This window comes from Mustelus asterias, chromosome 8 (genome assembly GCF_964213995.1).
Source record: "Mustelus asterias chromosome 8, sMusAst1.hap1.1, whole genome shotgun sequence".
Classification (NCBI taxonomy): Eukaryota; Metazoa; Chordata; class Chondrichthyes; order Carcharhiniformes; family Triakidae; genus Mustelus; species Mustelus asterias.
The window spans coordinates 87279977-87300185 of record NC_135808.1 but is presented as its reverse complement, the minus strand read 5'-3'; the positions used below and the strand labels follow the sequence as shown (position 1 = coordinate 87300185).

General features: G+C 41.9%; 1 protein-coding gene across 1 annotated transcript in view; it reads left to right on the top strand.

Annotated features, from left to right (window-relative positions):
- Window positions 1-7373, top strand: part of wls (Wnt ligand secretion mediator) — a 54221-nt gene extending 46848 nt beyond the window's left edge. The window contains exons 11-12 of the mRNA XM_078218446.1: window positions 973-1129; window positions 3031-7373. Coding sequence (XP_078074572.1) covers window positions 973-1129; window positions 3031-3140 — 267 coding nt within the window. The 3' untranslated portion in view covers window positions 3141-7373. The remainder of the gene's footprint in view (window positions 1-972; window positions 1130-3030) is intronic.
- The last annotated feature ends 12836 nt before the right edge of the window (window positions 7374-20209 follow it).

The following is a 20209-nucleotide window of genomic DNA, read 5'->3' as shown; positions in this document are numbered from 1 at the left end:
TAGTTGGTTGGGTTAAAACAACTAGCTGCGTTTGCCTCTGCCATTCCATGCGTTTCTCTCTGGCCTTGATTTCTGTCTAAGGGCCATGTGACAAAGAAGTTTGGGGAAATGATTTGGTGAATTCAGTACAGGAAAGAGCACTGCAAAATAATGGTTGTTTTAGATCAGCTCTGATGCTATGTCTTGGGTCAAAGTTGGTAATTGACTCTAATACCCGTTATGTTAATCTTTACAAAGAATGACTTTTAGTTTACTCCTACCCTGGAGATATCTAACTGATTTTCAAATTTACACAGCTTTGTGAAGCACACGTCTTTATATCTGCTTCTGTTGATTTCCCCAGTCTGCAATGAGTAAGTGAATCTCAGGCAGGGTGCCCATGGGCATGCTATAATTGGCCTCCGTATTCCCCAAGTAGAGAGGACAAAGAAATTCAACAAGTGTTCTCCCTTCAGATGGTCTACACAGTGATTCCTGCTGGGGGATCTGTGCATGAACAGAAGGACAAGGTTTGATTTAGTCGTGATAAATAACCTCTAGTTAAACAGCCAGCTAATACTAATGCATGGACAATGGCAAAAACATAGAATTTTATAGAAATTAAAACTAGGAAAGTGAAGACTTCAGTCCAGCTTGGTCTTGATGCTTTTGTCCTCCATTTAGCTCATCAGCTTCTCCAATATGTTCTTTCAATTTACAGCAAAACTATATTCTAGTACAAATCTGTACCTTCAGGAGAAGGTATATTTTGAGATGACCAGGGCACACCACCCCGCCCTATCCCATGGCTAATCTAAGGAGCAATTTACTATAGGCAATCAACCTAACCTACAAATCGTTGGTCAACAACATCTGGACAGAAATAAAAGTTTCAGATACATTTGACCATTCGATTCTTTAAAATTTCCAGTATTTGTACTTTTTCTTCAGCTCCGATAAATATCATTTCAAATTCTGATGTTTCCTCCTCAGGTAAATGAGGGACCCTGGAAGTGGGGAGAATACATTGTGCAGGTAAACAGTGCATTCTTCACTGGCATTTACGGCATGTGGAACCTCTACGTCTTTGCCATCATGTTTCTGTATGCTCCGTCCCACAAGTGTTACAGTGATGCTGATCACTCAAATGGTAGGTATCCCTTTTAGTAAATTAAATCTAAAGCTGAATGTCTGAGAGCTTTGTTTCTCTGGAATATGATGCTGGGAGGGAGTGGGATCTTCAGTTTGTCCTTCGGTTTATGTAACTGTATATTCAACTGTACACTTGAATGGCTGATTTGGTAGGTTTATTATGATCTGGTACAGGCTAGACAGGAAAATATCACCTTTCTATGCTGAAGCAAAGATGATGCGGATGCTATAATTGCGCTCCATTACTGCATTTTTTGTGTTCATTTTAAAGTGGGGAACTGATCTTTTTTTTGCTACAATAGGGTAACAAATGAAAACAAACACTAAACTTGCAAGGGGCCGGTTAACGCCCGTCCTCAGCAAGGGGCAAGGGCCGGTTAACGCCCGTCCTCAGCAAGGGGCAAGGGCCGGTTAACGCCCGTCCTCAGCAAGGGGCAAGGGCCGGTTAACGCCCGTCCTCAGCAAGGGGCAAGGGCCGGTTAACGCCCGTCCTCAGCAAGGGGCAAGGGCCGGTTAACGCCCGTCCTCAGCAAGGGGCAGCGGCCGTTTAACGCCCGTCCTCAGCTTAAATGTGCCTTATGCACAGTTCGATGATTATTTAATGTGTCACTCTTTGCGTAAAGGAGATACTTTCTAATATTTTAAAGTTTGTGTATTATTGTCACAAATAGACTTACATTAACACTGCAATGAAGTTACTTTGAAAATCCCTTAGTCACCACACTTAGACGTCTGTTTGGGTACACTGAGAGAGAATTTAGCATGGCCAATGCACCTAACCAGCACGTCTTTCAGACTGTGGGAGGAAACCGGAGCACCCGGAGGAAACCCACATGGACACAGGGAGAATGTGCAAAGTCCACACAGTCAGTGACCCAAGCCAGGAATCTAACCTGGGTCCCTGGCACTGTGAGGCAGCAGTGCTAACCACTGTGCCACCATGTCACATCAGTCAGGCATCTAAGTGCATGACTGTCAAATGTGAAAGTGTAAACATGTCACCGATGCAAACTATCATATTTGCATCCTGCTCAAATGTCATTCATAAAATGGATTGTCATAAAGATCCAATTGGTTCATTCATATCTTTTTATGGAAGCAATCAGTCCCACACCAAAGTGGCTGACTTTTAATCGAGTCTGAAGTAGCCTAGTATTCCACTAATGCATCCTGTATCCAACTGTTGTATACTACAGCAGTTAGAGAGGATTGCATGCCACCACCTTCTTGGAGAAGCTAGTGGGAAACTAGGGAAGGATAATAAAAAGCTGGCCTTTCCAGAAATCCCCACATCTCTAGGATACCTTTTTAGAAAAGCAACAAATCGCAGATTAACAACCAGGATCCATCATGGCCAAGTGCCAGAGAGCTACAGAAACTAGCAGTCAAAAATCAACCGTTTATTTTTGTAAATCCTTTCAACCATTACCTTTTAACCCTCAGCATCCCCCTCCCACATAACCGAAAATTTAAAAATGAGGATCATGCCATAAACATTATAATTACATTTCTCGCTAACCCATTAAACATTTCCATGTAGCTGTCATTTCTTTGGTTGAAGTTTTCGAGCAGTATTTTGCACTGCAGGCCTGCCCATCTTCCAGATTCTTGGGGATTTTCAAAGCTATTACTGTCAGCTCTCAAATATATTGAATAAAGGTGCTCAATCAAATGTACAAGCGTCTTTTCGGAACGTAATTAAGGTCACAACCCTTCCTCGTGAGTCAAATAAACACCATCACAATTCTACAGTATGACATCATAAAGTTCACCTCAGTCAGGCAGCAAGGACAATTTGTGCACCAATCACACTGCCTGATGAAAGGAGTGAAAGTAAAGGAAGTAAACAAAATCTTCCTGTGGTGACCTAATAGTGTTCTGGTTTCTTGTGTTTCCGAGGTGATCTTGGAATAAACGGTGGTGAGGAACTGCAGTTGACGACCACCATCACCCACGCTGATGGACCAACTGAAATTTACAGATTGGCTGGCAAGGAAGCACAAGAGTAACCATTGGAAGGAATTGGGAGAAACCATACCAGCAGCACAAGTCAAATGAGGATTCCCCTGTGAAATGGGAAAACTGTATAAATCTGCTCAATTGTATACAGACTGACATGTGATGGGGGCGTGCCTGTTGGAATTTTTGTTGCTGGTGAGATGGGACTCCTGCTTCCAATAATTTTACCACAACTTGTAATGCCTGTGGAAGATTCCAGAACTGCCTTTTGTGAAATAGGATTATTTCCATTTTCGAAAGAATTCAAGTGCACATTGATTTGTCAAAGCAAATTACCATCACCGTAGTTTATATCTCACTGAACATTACTTTCTGTAAGTATATGAAATATCGTAGCGTTGCAACTTTGTGTAGGCAGCCACCTCCAGTGCTCAAGGGATTGGTCCTAAGTGAATGTGCAAGAGGGAAAAGAAAGAACTTGTATTTAACAGCGCCTTGTGATGTCCTCTGCCCAAAGTGCTTTATATCCAGTAAATTACATGGAGGTAATGGATTTAGATTCACATCTTGTAAAGAAGGGCATTCGTGCAGTTGGAATTTCTGGTGGACATGAACATTACTCTTAATACACTCTTTTATAATGTACACTGTAAAAACATTTTTAAACTTAGATTATCTGCATACACATTTTTAGGTGGTTTTAAATATGCATTCCTTTTGAAAAAGGTTGAATGCTGTATACAAACAGATTGACTGTAAACCAGTCGTGCTCATACTGTAGCCTGAACCCCTGCATGTGACACTCTTCTCCTATTGGCAACCTGGTGCTAGTGTTGTGCGTGGACTTCCATCTACAGCAATGAGATGTTGTCAGAGTGTCAATGTTCTTGTGCAATTCTTTTGCTGTCCAGTGAAAGGAATTAAAGAAATGATTATAGATAGCAGAGTTATTCCAACACTTAAAGCAAGTAAAAAGACTCTTTTAAACCATATGATCATCAGAAACATTTTACTTTTGGGAAAGTACTGGGCCTTCATTCCAAGGCACTGGCTGGGGATATGAATCCCCCTCTACAAAAAAAGTAATTAAGAATTTTATCAAAAAGTGTGCCTTGTTCTTGTCCCATTTTCTCTCCTGAAGATGCTGGGGTCCATTATCTCTCTCGATCAGCAATCACCACAATTTCTATTCTGAGTGTTGGCTGACAATTTAACATAGGACAAGGACACGACAATTGGACCTGATCATGTTGATTTAAACATCTGCTTTCCAGCAAATGTCATTGGATACTGATCAGGGACACATTGATGATTATGGCTGATTTTTGTTCTTTTAAGTTTTCCCTCATCTTGCCCAGGCCACCCAAGGCCAGTTATGACATGGAAGCTGCTGCTACAGCTGAGATAGACTGAGGGGGAAAAAAAAGACATCATCCAGGTCTATATGGTCCCGTACCACACCGTATTGTTAATCGTCAAAGAGGTCAGGAGAATCGTCCCTAATGCTTTTAAGGTGTCTCTCATTTAGTTGATCAAAAAAAAATCTAGCGTCAATGAATAGATGTGAAGTAGGACTTGACATCAGCAAATATTAAGTGAAGGCATTAGTCAAACATTCAAAACATAAACCTGTTGATTAATGTAAGCATCAGACATATGTATCTTGCTATAGGGGTATATTGCACAACACTTTCTTGAGCGATAAAAGCTGAAAAATAGACTACATTGGCCACTTTTTATTTAAAAACAAAAGGGATATGGCATGTCCTTTGACTCGAATACTGAGGTAAGAATTACACTCCTTTGGACATATAGATATTTAATGATGTAGAATTAATATTTTAGGTGGCAAAAAGGTGATTAGGTTTTTTAAAACTTGGAAGTAGGTTTGCTTGTCTGCTCATTTTAAATAAAGTTTGTACTACTGTGATTTGTGTACAGCCTCGGTGACTGACCAAATTGTTATTAAACAGCTAGAATATTGGCCTTTCCAGCTGACACAATCAGGACACCATGACTTAAGAGTATTGTGATAGACATTCAACTTGGATGCTGAAAGGGTATTTCCCCTTGTGGGAGAAACTAGAATTAGGGAACACAGTTTACAAATAAAGGAGTCATCCATTTAAGTTGAGGGTGAGAAGAAATTGTTTTCTGAGAGTAATGAGTCAATGAAAGCAGAGTCATTGAATATTTTTTACGGCTGAATGATATTGACACCTTTGTCAATCAAGAATCTAAGGGCATAGGGTGTAGGAAGTAACTTGGATTGAGGCCACAATCAGATCTTAGAGTGGCAGAGCAGTCTCAAGGCATCAAATGTCCTACTACTCATTTATAATTTTGGAATTTGTTGCTCAGGATGACCAGATAATGATTTCCCTTGAGATTAGACAGCTCCTGTAACAGTCAATTAATCTACAATGCCAGGTTCGTACCCAGGAGACCAGTTGAAAACCTATCTCGCTAACTCTGGAAGGTGCACATTTTCACAGGAGTGCTGACGAGCAAGCGATTCTCTAGAACTTCGCGCATGTGTCGTTTCTCTCGTTAGTCCCAGCCTCTTTTTTTAAAAAAAATCAATTTTAAGTTGAAAGCCTGGGATTCAGGAGGGCAGGGGACAAGCTGAGCACCAAACACCCTGTAAAATTAAAGAAATGTGTGTTTGGAACTCGTTGGCCTAGCTTCTATTCTCATTGCTTCAACCAAAATAGGAAAGTCACAATGGTTTCTCTACTCAGACTAGTTAAAATTGCAGTTGGTGCCTAATGCCATCATTGTATCCTGATCTGCATATTTGAAGACACATCCCAACCGCTTTACTTAACTATCCTTTTCATCTCTTCAAATGAGCAGCAGATCAGCCCATGGTTTCTGCTGGTTGAGTAGATCTACAAATCACTCCTTGGGCATTGACAGGTTATTGTAGCGTCTGTCATCACTGTTGAGCCTTATTCAGTTCCCCCAGCCAGCCACCCATGAGCACTTACAAATAGGAGTCACTGGAAAACTGATTGGGGAACAGTAACACTAATTGGTGTTTTATATTTTAAAAAATCCTTTTCCTCCCCAGACCCTCCTCCAAACTTCTAGCCCAAGGGAGTTGAATGCTGAATCCGAGTGTGGTTATCTATTGCAGCTCTGGCTGACATTGGCAGAATCAATGCAAACCTGGGATTTCCTTCATACACACAACTTTGTTTCACACCTAATAGTACTCTACCACAAACTTACTGATCCTCATTCAGAAGATGAAAGGTTTTCCCTTCCACTCTTCTAAAGACAGTGCATCATACTGGGAATGAACCCGCAATCATCATTAAACAACTGGTACCTAAACTGTTCTGATGCACCATACAGTTATTTCTGGTGTCCTGAATAATCTGTCCGTGGCTCCCTCCTGTTTCTCATCCACATGCTGTCCTTTGGATGCTGACAATACCCAGCTCTGCCTCACCACCAGCTCTCTCACCCCTCCACTATTGCTAAATTATCAGACTGATATCCACCATCTAGTTCGATGAGCAGAACTTGCCTCCAAAATAAATATTGGAAAAACAATTTGTCTGATGTTCCCAATACAAACTCCGTTCCCTAACTGCAGATGCCATCCCTCACCCAGGTAACTGCAGCTGAATCAGATTGTTCACAATGTTGGTGTCCTATTTGGCCCTGAGAGGAGCTTTTCACCCCATGTCTCCACCCTCATCAAGACTGTCAAAATACACCTCTGTAATAGCAACTGACCACCTCTTTCAGTTCACTTGTTGCTGAAACATTAATTCATACTTTTGTTACCTCCAAACATGACTAATCCAACACACTCCTGGCTGCTGTCTCACATTCCATTCTCTGTAAACTTGAGGTCATCCAAAACTGTTGTCCTTGTCTTTATTTACACCGAGTCCCAACCAGCTGTTTACTGGCCTACACTGGCTCACAGTTAAGCAATGCCGCAATTTTTAAATTCTCTTTCTTGTTTTAAATCCCTCCGTGACTTTACACCTCCCGATTATTGTAATCTCCTCTATCCCCATCACCCTCAGACAGCTGTTATTATATCTCAGAAAGCCAGGTGGTGAAGGATAGTGTGGAGCTGAACCTTTGCACACTTTTTAAGCTTTTATTTACAGAGATATATATTACAAACATGCACCTCGAAATCCAACAACTACGGTTTCATTCTGTCAAAATATGTGTAGAAATATATTTTAGATAAAGGAGCAAAAGTGAATTCTCAATTAATGTACACTACATAAATATAATTAAATACTTAATTGCATAATAACTAAGATGGGTTCCTCTAATTCTGGCCACATGTGCATCTCTGATTTTAGTTGTTCCACCATTGGTGGCTATGTCTTCAGCTGCTAAGGCTCTAAATTCTGAAATTCCCTTCCTAAACCTCTCCACCTCTCTTTCCCTCTTTTTTAAGGTGTTCCTTAGAATCTACCCCTTTGATCAAGCTTTGGCTATCTGTTAATATCTTATGTGGCTTGGTGTCAAATTTCACAATGTGGAGATGCCGTCGTTGGACTGGGGTAAACACAGTAAGAAGTCTCACAACAACAGGTTAAAGTCCAACAGGTTTATTTGGTAGCAAACGCCACTAGCTTTCGGAGCGCTGCTCCTTTGTGAACAGATCTCCCACTCACCTGATGAAGGGGCAGCGCTCCGAAAGCTAGTGGTGTTTGCTACCAAATAAACCTGTTGGACTTTAACCTGGTGTTGTGAGACTTTTTATTGTGTCAAATTTCACACACACCACTTTTCTGAAGTGTCTTCGGATATCTTATTAACTCAAAGGTACGATGCAAGTTGTTGCCCAAAGGAAGAACCGCTAGCACTGGCTGCCAGCATGAGCTGTTCATGTTGTAGTCCTGGCTCTGCTATTCCTGGTGTAGTAGCAGTGGTGAATACATTTCTTTGCAATGTTAAAGGCTTTGGTACACCTTATTCATAGGTTGGGATTGTTGTCTCAGTCTTGGATGTTCTTGTTATGTGCACTGAAATTGAAGGTTGCAGAATTTTTGATTAACAGTGGTAATTATACTTTGATAGAACACTGCTGTGCAACACTTGTCTTGCATTTCTGGGGTGTGCAACACTGAATAGCTCTGTGGGTTACCAAAGCTTTTTGTGATAAATCGGATGGTTTCTGAATCTGTTTCTTGCAGTCCATTGCAGTATCGGAGGAAATAAAGTGGCGATATCAGGATCTCGGTGTCTCTGTAAAGTAAATGCAATGTTAAAGGGGCTTTAGCAGCAGCACTGTTTATTAAATGGTGACTCCCAGGTTTGAATTGCCTCATTGCAGCCATTTGACGCACCCAACACTTCACCGTGCTGAAGGAAGAAAATTATTCTGAGAATGTCATTCCAGAAGCACTAGCACAATAGTTCAAGGCAAACAGCTTAAGACATTTTTGGTCAAGGTCTGGGATTCGCTGGTTTGACTATTTACTTATGACGTTTTCTGCTACAGAACTGCTTTAAGATGAAGTTTTATTGACCAGGTGGTCAGTCAGCAACTGCTGAGCAGGATGTAGATTTTTGAACTTTACTTTAACTTGCTATTATTTAAATTCTCAGTGGGTTGGGTGGGAGGATATAATTTCCTTCCCTGTGGATGAGTGGACAGCAGTTACAATGTACCAGTAGTGGGGTACTGCTGGTATAAGATACAACCTTGAACAGACAATTTGTGTCTCAGTTGAGTTTTCAGTGAGACTATCAGCTCTTTGATTATCTAAGGCACTTCTTTAAGGAACAAATCGTGCTGGAACAGCTCAGACTGCTTTTACACAATAGCTCTCTTTCCCACCAGTTTAATCCTGTGCCTGCTGTTGCTGGCACAATCCCAGCTTCACTTCAATAGCAGAGGGTCACAAACTCAAACATCTGGCATACGACTGGGCTAAACTTCCACTGAAAGATTTGTCTCAATAATGTACAGCATTACCCTACTGTGTCTTACTCTCCTTAGCCAATTTATTCATAGTTTAGGATTACATGGGAGAACTCAAAAAAACAAAATTTCCATTTTCTCCAAGTTTAATTTCTACTTTAAATCCATCCTGACTTTTTTCTCCCTCAAGTAAGAGGCGTTCATGATGCATTCACCTACAAGTGAGTAGGAATCTAGTTCCTGGGTTAATTTCCAACAGAGTACTTGAGTCCGATGTGAACAAAGTGGTCTCCTCAACAGCATTTGGTAACAGTCAACCACACCATTCTTCTGCATCACTCTTCGTTCTCGTATTCTATGGGACTGTCCTCATGTAAGTCACTTCTATCTATCTTAATGCATCTCCTCCAACTGTTTCTTTTTATCTTTTGTGTTCAGTAATCACTGGAGTTGTCCAAGGATTCAGGCATGACCCCCTTCTCCTCCTCCTCATCTAACATGCTGAACCTAATGATATCATCTTCAAGGAAGGGACCTGATTCAATCTGTGCTAACCATACCAAGCTCCACTTCGTAGTGAATGCTCAACTCCACAACTGCTTCTATGCTATCATACTACCTCTCCAACATTGCGTCTTGGATTAAGCAAAAATTACACCAAATTAAAAATGGGAGGACTACTGCTTTCAGTCTTTGCTGCCTTATCATTGATTCTAGCTCTTCGCTGATCATATATTATGTTGAAACCGGCCATGTGAATCCTTGTTATCCTGTTGGAACCAGAGCTCAATTTCAATCCTATCATATCCTATAATTCCACTCTGCCGCCTTACCTTTTTATATTGTTACCTCATACCCACCTTAGATAATCTTATCCACATTTTTATCACCTTGAAATTCAATTTTTCCAATTCTGAGCAGCAAATGACATCACTTAAAAAGCAGTGTTTGTACTACAGAAGCCAGATGAACAAAAGTGAAGCTTGATAGAATGGAGGACTTAGAAGAAAATCGGTGAACTAGTGGAATATGTGTACTTGATTGTAACTGCTAACAAAAGAAATGGCAAATTTTGAATATGCTTGGACTTCATAGAAATATATAAAGGCAATTATTTGTTTTAAAAGTAGAAAGTTATGAGTTATTGGGTATGAACATTTTGAAATATTCACTTAACATGGTAAATTTTGTTTCAATGTTATTGCAGTTAAGCCATTAGTTAGTTTTAGATTGGAGTGAGTTAGTTTACCAAAGGGAGTGACTAAGCTGGTATATATTTTGTTTTGTAAAATCAACAATTAGTCCCATCGTATCAATCACACAAAAAGGTCTTGTGGTGCAGTGGGTAGCGTCCCTGCCTCTGAGCCAGAAGCTCTGGGGTCGAGTCCCATCCCAGGATTTGATGGCCAACGAAGCTGTGTTCATAACGTGGCAATCTGTAAAATTCTCCCAACACGTCAATGACAAGTGGTAAGAGCAGGAGAGACTTCTGGGTTAGTACCCTTCAAGCTACTGCGGCAAATTAGTAACCTGTTCCAGGAATAATTAGCTACGGAAACAGACAAAAAGTCTGCCTTAGCATACCACTAGGTGAAGGAAGAGAATTGGGAATTAATCACACAAAGAAACTGATGGTCTGTACTAAATAAAAGCGATATCAAATAATTCATTTGAGCAATTGTCAAAACTAAATGTTGAGAGGTATTGATAGAGTGGATTCTCAGAGGCTTTTACCCAGGGCTGAAATGGTTGCCACAAGAGGTCACAGGTTTAGGGTGCTGGGGAGTAGGTACAGAGGAGATGTTAGGGGTAAGTTTTTCACTCAGAGTGGTGGGTGCGTGGAATCGGCTGCTGGTAGTGGTGGTGGAGGCGGATTAGATAGGGTCTTTTAAGATACTTTTGGATAAGTTCATGGAAGTTAGTAAGATAGAGGGTTGTAGGTAAGCCTAGTAGGTAGGGACATGTTCGGTGCAACTTGTGGGCCGAAGGGCCTGTTTGTGCTGTAGCTTTTCTATGTTCTAATAAGGCAGTTAACTTACAAATTGCTCTGCATGTTAAATTCTCAATCATAATAAATCTTGTTTTTCCCTTATCATTTAATGTCTCGATTACTATAGACATTAATACTATAGGAATAATGTAGGATCAGTCTGCTGAGAGACAAATCTTTGCATGAGCGATATAGAACCTGTCAGGAATCCAGCAGTCAGCACTGAGCTATGTGTCAAACTAGTGCAATCTGGGCCTTTGTTTTTGGCAAAGTAAACAGCCTATAATATTTGACAACCTTTTTGGAGGCTGAAAAATATCCCACTGAACCCAAATTTATTTACAATTTTTTTTTCCAACTACTCCCACTGCTCCATCTGTCTTCATGCTGGAAAGGCAGTATTGAATCAGTCTTTGACTTGATTTCTAAATCAACCACTTTCAGGTTTGGAAATGGAATACATTGTTCCAACTCATTTTTCCCCGACTGCAGCTGGAGACTCCTACACTGGTACAATTTCACTGGCACTCGCATGCCCTCCAGCATCTCACTCAGTGGTCATTCTTCACATAAAACCAGAAAATGAGCCTTAGCAAGCTATTCAACCATAGGAAGCATCACAGCAGAATCTGGCTTTCCATTGACCGACATCTGATTTACTTACACTTTAGTAGAGGCCCATTGATGGCGGTGAGGAATGTAATCCCTTCTAACACTCCGCCTCCTTTTGCCTGACCCGAAAGTTCTGTAGTCATTTTTATTTATTCTTTCACCGGATGCGGGCATTGCTGGCAAGGCAAGCGATCCATGTAGTGTAGGTACACCCACAGTGCTGTTGGAGAGGGAGTATCAGGATTTTTACTCGGTGACGGTGAAGTGACAGCAAAATGGTTCCAAGTCAGGATAATGCATGGCTTGAAGGGGAACTTGCAGGTAGGTGGTGGTGTTGCCATATATCTACTGCAATGGGGGCCATAGGGGTTGTTTGGGGAGGGGGGCATGTCTTGGCAAAGGAGACATAAGTCATAGGGAATGAGTGGGGAGCATACTTTGGCATGAGAGGAGATAGGGGGTTTCATACCATGGCATGAGGGACCATAGGGGATGGATGGCATCATGGAAGGAGGGACATGAAGTGAATCATTTAAACTTGGCTTTCAAAAGGTTCCCTCATGCAGACTATGGAATCATGACTCTGAAAAGCTGGCCTGACTCCATGAAAATTGCAGAGGGGTAGTACGTAGCCAGGTCAGGAGTGCAAGACACTGTGCCGCCAGAAATTCTTGAATTAAGCCGCCATGCATAAATAAAGTGATTTAGCATGGAAAAATTTCTTTCTTTCTTAACACTTCAATGTCAGCCTATGATACCAGAATTCTCACCTCATCTGACTCCACTTTCTTGCAGAGGTCATTGAGCTGTGACTGGGAATGGGGAATCTGGGGATTTGTTTTTCTCTACTTTTCAAGCTGGGAGATGCTAAAGCCAATCACATTGCCTCACCACCACATCAGAGATCAGCTAACTCAGCACAGATGAAGGACCAATCTGAAATCTTTCCATTTTGTATGGTTCATTATCTGCTGCCACTCAGGTATCTCTTTGCAGGGGTTTGCTGTACCTCTGGGAAAAATTAAGAATGCTCAAACTTCGAAATCCACTTACTTAGGAAATGAAGTAGAACTTCAATTTTAAAATTCCAAATCTTACAATAAATATGCCAAGTAACCTTGTAAATTTATTCATTATTGCAAATGTTTCATCTCCTGTTTCTGTGTTCTCTTGCACCTGTTCCAGCAGTATTCGGAATGAGGCTTAAAGGGGCATCGCTGGTCCATCAACTGCATGGTACATCCTTGCAAAGAGAAAAACATAATGATGCTCGTCAACAATCATGCACATGCTAAAGAAAGGAACCAACATTGCGTCTCCTGATATATCAATGGAACAGGAACATTCGAGCCTTCATCTTTGTGGCACAGTGGTTAGCACTGTTGCCTCACAGCAGGGTGACTGTGTGGAGTTTGCACATTCTCCCAGTGTCTGCGTGGGTTTCCTCTGGCTTCCAGTTTCCTCCCACATTCAAAGATGTGCAGGTTAGGTGGATTGGTCATGCTAAATTGCCCCTTAGTGTCCAAGATGTGTAGCTTAGGTAGATTGGCCATGGTAAATGTGTAGGGTAATGGGAATAAGACAGGGGTCCTGTGTGGGATGCTCTTTGGAGAGTCGATGCATACTTGATGGGCCAAATGGCCTCTTTCTGCACTGCAGGAATTCTATGGTTCTATGGTCTTCGTGGGCTATTTGGGTGCTTCTTGTATGCCATTTATAAAACGGAAATCTTAACCTAACTGACACTAGTAGCTCTTTGTTTACAAATTTCCAATCTGTAATTTGTAACCTCTAATTTACAAATTGTGTACCAATGCAGCAACAGTACTAATCTAGCCCAACAGAATTAAAACAAGATAAAGTAACAAATGAAATGTGACAGTAATTCATCCTGAGTCCAGCTTCTTGAGGTAAAGACCAGGGGCTTGAAAGAAGCAATAAACCAAGGTTCATTGCTTGGGTTTCCCTGCAGCATGCAAATGCACAATGGAGAACTATACAGAGCACACAAGACCAGAAATGACCATTGCAGTCCACCACCTAATTGGTCCTAGTGTCTATAATATTACCAGTTATACCCTATGTGTGGAACTAAATCATAAAGACCAGCTTCAACTTATGCCTAGCACTGAGCTGAGCTCAGATGAGGTGTGGGGAGCACGGCAACCAGTCTCAACACTGAATTCAGAACTGAAAAAAGTCAGGAACCCTGTTCCCATTTGATGTCCAATGATCTGTAAAGTTCACATGCCAGGATACTAACAACAGCTTGATATATATATAGACCTTTAGTATAGTAAAATGCTGTAAGGTACAGCATTATAAAGCAAAATATGACAAGACAATAAAACAGTATTAGGGCAGGACAATCAAAAACTTGGTCAACGATCTAGGTTTTGAGGTGGAAAGTGAGGAAGAGAGACGCAGGAGGTTCAACAAGTTTAGGAGTGATGAGTGAAGGAAACTTTGTGTGGGTTAGGTCATGGGCAGTAGTGTTCTGGATGACCTCAAGTTTATGGAAGGCAGGAAATGTAAGGCCAGTCAGGAATGCATTAGATTCAAGTCGACAATAACAAAGGCATAGCTGGTTGTTTCAGCAGCTGACAAACAGAGGGGGTGCAGAGGGGTGCAGAGTTGGACATTGTCATGTAGGGCAGAGTCAGGGTCAGCTTTTATGCTTTCTTCCATAGTCATAGCCACAGTGTACATCAATGTTACTCATTAGGTTTTTGCCAGAGATCACAATATGAAACATGATCTTTTTCAAGGACCATTCTGAGAATGTTCCAACATGCTGTGCAATGGAACGAGGGGAGGGGACAATTGATTCTGTAATATTTCAATCACTACAAGTGGTTGCTGCTGAGAGGCAAATGCTTCTTGACAGGGGAACAAAGGAGCATTGAAGTAACAAAATGTATTAAAATTTCGAGCCTATAGTTATCATTGGTCCATTTAACTTGTATTAAGCTGAGCCAGCCTTTTCTCCTCCAAGAGGATTCCATTGCATTTTCTCACTAACAGTAAGCAAAGGAGAAAGGATTGAATCCCAGATATTTTGACATCAGTCCCCATAAGACATAGGAGCAGAAGTAGGCCCACCATTCAACAAGATCATGACTGATCTGATATAATCCTCAGCTCTACTTTCCCCCTTATACCCATAACCCTTGATTCCCTTGCTGATTAAAAATCTGTCTATCTCCTAATGATCCAACCTCTACAGCCTCCTGCTGTAAAGAATTCCACATATTCACTATCTTCAGAGAGAAGAAATTTCTCCTCATCTCTGTCTTAAGTGGACGAACCCTTACTCTGAGATTATGCCCTCTGGTCCTAGACTTTCTGACAAGAGGAAACATCCTCTCAGCATCTATCCTGTCAAGTCCCCTGAAAATCCAATGGGCTGGATTCTATGGCCTCACTCGGACATTTCCATTGACCGCCGCTCACCCGCTCCGATTCCATGGTGGGCGGGGTGGTAGAATTCCATCATATATGTCTCAAAAGGGTTGCCTCTCATTCTTCTAAACGCCAATGAATACAGGCCAACCTACCCAACCTCTCCTCATAAGAAAATCCCTCCATACCCAGGATCAACCTTTTTGATTTGATTTAATTTATACATATTGTCACACGTATTAGTATACAGTGAAAAATATTGTTTCTTGTGTGCTATACAGACAAAGCATACTGTACAGAAGGAAGAAAAGGAGAGAGTGCAGAGTGTAATGTTACAGTCATAGCTAGGGTGCAGAGAAAGATCAACTTAATATAAGGTAGATCCATTCAAAAGGAAGGAAAGTTCTTGAGTCGGTTGGTACGTGACCTCAGATTTTTGTATCTTTTTCCCGACAGAAGAAGGTGGAAGAGAGTATGTCCGGGGTGCATGGGGTCCTTGATTATGCTGGCTGTTTTTCCGAGGCAGCGGGAAGCATTACCAGTGTTAATGGATGGGAGGTTGGTTTGAGTGATTGACTGGGCTTCATTCATGACCTTTTGTAGTTCCTTGCGGTCCTGGACAGAGCAGGAGCCACACCAAGCTGTGACACAACCAGGAAGAATATTTTCTATGGTGCATCCATGGAAATTGGTGAGAGCTGTAGTGGACATGCCAAATTTCCTTAGTTTCCTGAGAAAGTAAAGGTGTTGGTGGGCTTTCTTAACTATAGCGTCGGCATGGAGGGATCGGGACAGGTTGTTGGTGATCTGGACACCTAAAAACCTGAAGCTCTTGACAATTTCTACTTCATCCCCATTGATGTAGTCAGGGGCATGCCATCCACTACGAGTGAACCTTCTCTGAACTGCCTCCAATGCCAGTACATCTTTCCTTAGATTAGGGGACCAAACCAGTTCACAGTATTCCAGGTGTGGTCTAACTAGTATCTTGTATAGCTGGAGCAAGACTTCCCTATTTTTATACTCCATTTCTATTGAAATGAAGGTTAACATTGCATTTGCCTTCCTAATTACCTGCTAAACTTGCATACTAGCATTTTGTGATTTGTGAACAAAGACTCCCAAATCCCTCTGTGTTTAAAGTTTAAAGTTATTTATTACTGTCACAAATAGGCTTACATTAACACCACAATGAAGTTACTGTGAAAATCCCCTAATCGCCACACTCTGGCGCCTGTCCAGATACACTGAGAGAGAATTTAGCATGGCCAATGCACCTAACCAGCACGTCTTTCAGACTGTGGGAGGAAACTGGAGCACCCAAAGGAAACCCATGCAGACACAGGGAGAACATGCAGACTCCGCACAGACAGTGACCCATGCCAGGAATTGAACCTGGGTCTGTGAGGCAGCAGTGCTAACCACTGTGCCACGGTGCCACTCCATTGTGCTCCAGTTTTTCTCAATTTATATAATATCCAACTCCTTTATTATTCTTAACAAAGTGCATAACTTCATATTTTCCCACATTATATTCCATCTGCCAAGTTTTGCCTATTCACCTAACCTGTCTATATCCCTCTGTAGACTCTTGGTATCATCCTCACCATTTGCCTTCCCACCTATTTGTGTGTCATCCCCAAACTTGGCAATGGTACATTCACTTCCCGCGTCAAAATCATTAATATATATTGTAAATAATTGTGGCCTCAGCATAGATCCCTGTGGCACTCCACTAGTTACAGGTTGCCATTCTGAAATTGTACCTCTTACCCCAACTCTCTGTCTTCTATCAGCTAGTTAATGTTAGCCTGGGTGGGAGTGGGGGGGGGGGGGGGGGGGGAGCGGGATGATGGGGTTGCAAAATATAACATTTGCTGAAAGCAATGGTGAAAGGCAGTAGACCTCAAGTCCCTGAAATGGATTGTGTTTGGTATACTAATGTAGCGTAGCCCCTTAGGCAAAATACCAAAGAGGTGCAACTGCCTCTGGAATCATGATTAAATGGTGGAATTATAAACAGTAAAGATTGGTACTGGGAGGCTGGTATAGCTCCGCTCTTTAAAAACCAGCGTAAGTATCTAACAATTTGTGGTCCTGACCAATTCTTCAGTGGAATCTTCTGAATTCATGCATTCCTGCAAGATCACTGTACTGAGTTGCACAAAAGCCCAGGCCTGCAGGTAATTATGAAAAGACTGATATTTCTCAGATTACACTATAGTTTCAGTATATGCTAGGAGTTTGGGGGAGGGGTTGCGTATCCAGCAATATCACTGTGTCAGATCCTCAGATGTGGAGATGCCGGCGTTGGACTGGGGTAAACATAGTAAGAAGTCTCACAACACCAGGTTAAAGTCCAACAGGTTTATTTGGTAGCAAACGCCACTAGCTTTCGGAGCGCTGCTCCTTCGTCAGGTGAGTGGGAGATCTGTTCACAAACAGCAAACAGGGTATATAAAGGCACAAACTCAATTTACAGAATAATGATTGGAATGCGAGTCTTTACAGCTAATCAAGTCTTAAAGGTACAGACAATGTGAGTGGAGAGAGCATTAAGCACAGGTTAAAGAGATGTGTATTGTCTCCAGACAGGACAGTTAGTGTGAGTTTGCAAGTCCAGGCAAGTCGTGGGGGTTACAGATAGTGTGACATGAACCCAAGATCCCGGCTGAGGCCATCCTCATGTGTGCGGAACTTGGCTATCATGATAGCTATATGATAGCCAAGCTATATGATAGCCAAGTTCCGCACACATGAGGATGGCCTCAACCGGGATCTTGGGTTCATGTCACACTATCTGTAACCCCCACGACTTGCCTGGACTTGCAAACTCTCACTAACTGTCCTGTCTGGAGACAATACACATCTGGGCGGCACGGTAGCACAGTGGTTAGCACTGCTGCTTCACAGCTCCAGCGACCTGGGTTCGATTCCCGGCTTGGGTCACTGTCTGTGTGGAGTTTGCACATTCTCCTCGTGTCTGCGTGGGTTTCCTCCGGGTGCTCCGGTTTCCTCCCACATTCCAAAGATGTGTGGGTTAGGTTGATTGGCCATGCTAAAATTGCCCCTTAGTGTCCTGGGATGAGTAGATTAGAGGGATTAGCGGGTAAAATATGTAGGAATATGGGGGTAGGGCCTGGGTGGGATTGTGGTCGGTGCAGACTCGATGGGCCGAATGGCCTCTTTCCTGTACTGTAGGGTTTCTATGATTTCTTTCTATGATCTCTTTAACCTGTGCTTAATGCTCTCTCCACTCACATTGTCTGTACCTTTAAGACTTGATTAGCTGTAAAGACTCGCATTCCAATCATTATTCTGTAAATTGAGTTTGTGTCTTTATATGCCCTGTTTGCTGTTTGTGAACAGATCTCCCACTCACCTGACGAAGGAGCAGCGCTCCGAAAGCTAGTGGCGTTTGCTACCAAATAAACCTGTTGGACTTTAACCTGGTGTTGTGAGACTTCTTACTCAGATCCTCAGATGCAAAGTTATAAACCATGTTTTGGTTTAAGCAACGAAAAGCAAATTATAAAAATGCCATGAGTGCTGCACCTGGACTGTTCCACAGGGCAGGTTATAATTTTATAGCATTTACATAAAGGAATCTTTCTCTTTGCTGTGTTGAGTAAATAAAGCAATACCTTCAGAACACTACCCCCTTGAGTTTTTGTTGCACCTTAGCACCAACGTTTTATTGAGGAAAGAGCAAATTGCAAGGTTATTGATTGAATCCTCCCAAAAAGCAGCTGACCATTTGCCAAGATACACTTCCATGGATGCCAGCCAGCAGCCTCCAGTAAAAGCCTAGAATTGTAAGTGTCACCAGTTTATTTAACCAAAGGTTACATGAGGAGGAAGGCAGCATCACAGCTAATCCCAGTCCGGTCTTCATCAAACTTCTATGACTCCTTTCCAGCTGGCTACCAGTCAGAAAGATGATGCATCCCTCACTAATTGTAGCATGGGAGAAAGCATGACACACATAGCAACCACTGAACAATCCAGCATTAAAGGTCAAGTCTGTCATGAATTATCTGCCCTATTCTTACTTTTACAAAAAGCTGGTGAAGTTTATCGAGCAGAACTCCTGCCAGTAACAGAGAAAACGTATTTTCAAAAACTATTCGGCTGACTAAAGCAACAAACCTTGTTATCAGGTCTGTGTTAAGCCTGGTGACCTTTTATTGCTAATGTTGCTATGGCATTGTTGTTATGCAATATATACATTTATTAAATGTCTAGTCTTACAGTCTGAAGAAAGAAGCAGCACCATGTTGTTGGAAATATTCAACTGAGGAAAGGATTCTGTCAATAAGAACTCTGAGACTAAATACTACAGTAGATTCCAGTTACTAATAAAATCAAAATCCCAGCTGATAATAAAACAGCTCTCCCATACTAAACCATTTTTTCCCAAGATTATTTAACCAATTCATCCTAAAAGACCTGAATAGTCCCAGGTTTGAAGCAAGGGCTGAGTTCAATTATCTGTTCTTAGCTGGGGGCAAAATACTTGGCCAGTTTTACTGGATTAGGAAGGAGAAAGAAATAGCCGAAAATTCACTATTCTATAAAAAGGGATTTAATTTTATAGTGGTGAATATATGCAATGGACAGCTCAGTTCTGCAATGGGGACTGATAGAAAGGCAAATTATTACCTAACTGGAAAGCAGATTCAAAATGTGTCCAGGCAGAGGGATCTGGCTGTCTATGTTCATGAATCGCAGAAAGTCAGTATGCAGTTGCAGCATGTAATAAAAAAGATAAATGGGATGTTGGCACTTATTGCAAAGGGACTGGGGTATAAAAGTGGAGAAGCAATTGTACAGGGTGTTGGTGAGACCACATCTGGAGCATTGGCCGGAATTTTACCGCCTCGCCTGCCCCAGAATCGGGGTGGGCGAGGCTCACAGAACAGCATTCTCCATTGGCCTCGTGCGTGATCTTACGAGCCTCAGTCGGGCGAGGCGGTGAAATTCCAGCAAATCTGTCCAGTTTTGATCTCCTTATTTGAGGAGGGATGTGGTGGCATTGGAGGCAGTTCAGAGGAGGTTCACCAGATTGATTCCAGCGATGAAAGGGTTGTCACATGTGGAGAGATTAAACAGTTTGGGCTTATACTCACTGGAGTTTAGAAGGATGAGAGGGGATCTGGTCAAAGTATATAAAATTTTAAAAGGGATTGAAAAAGTCAATGTAGACC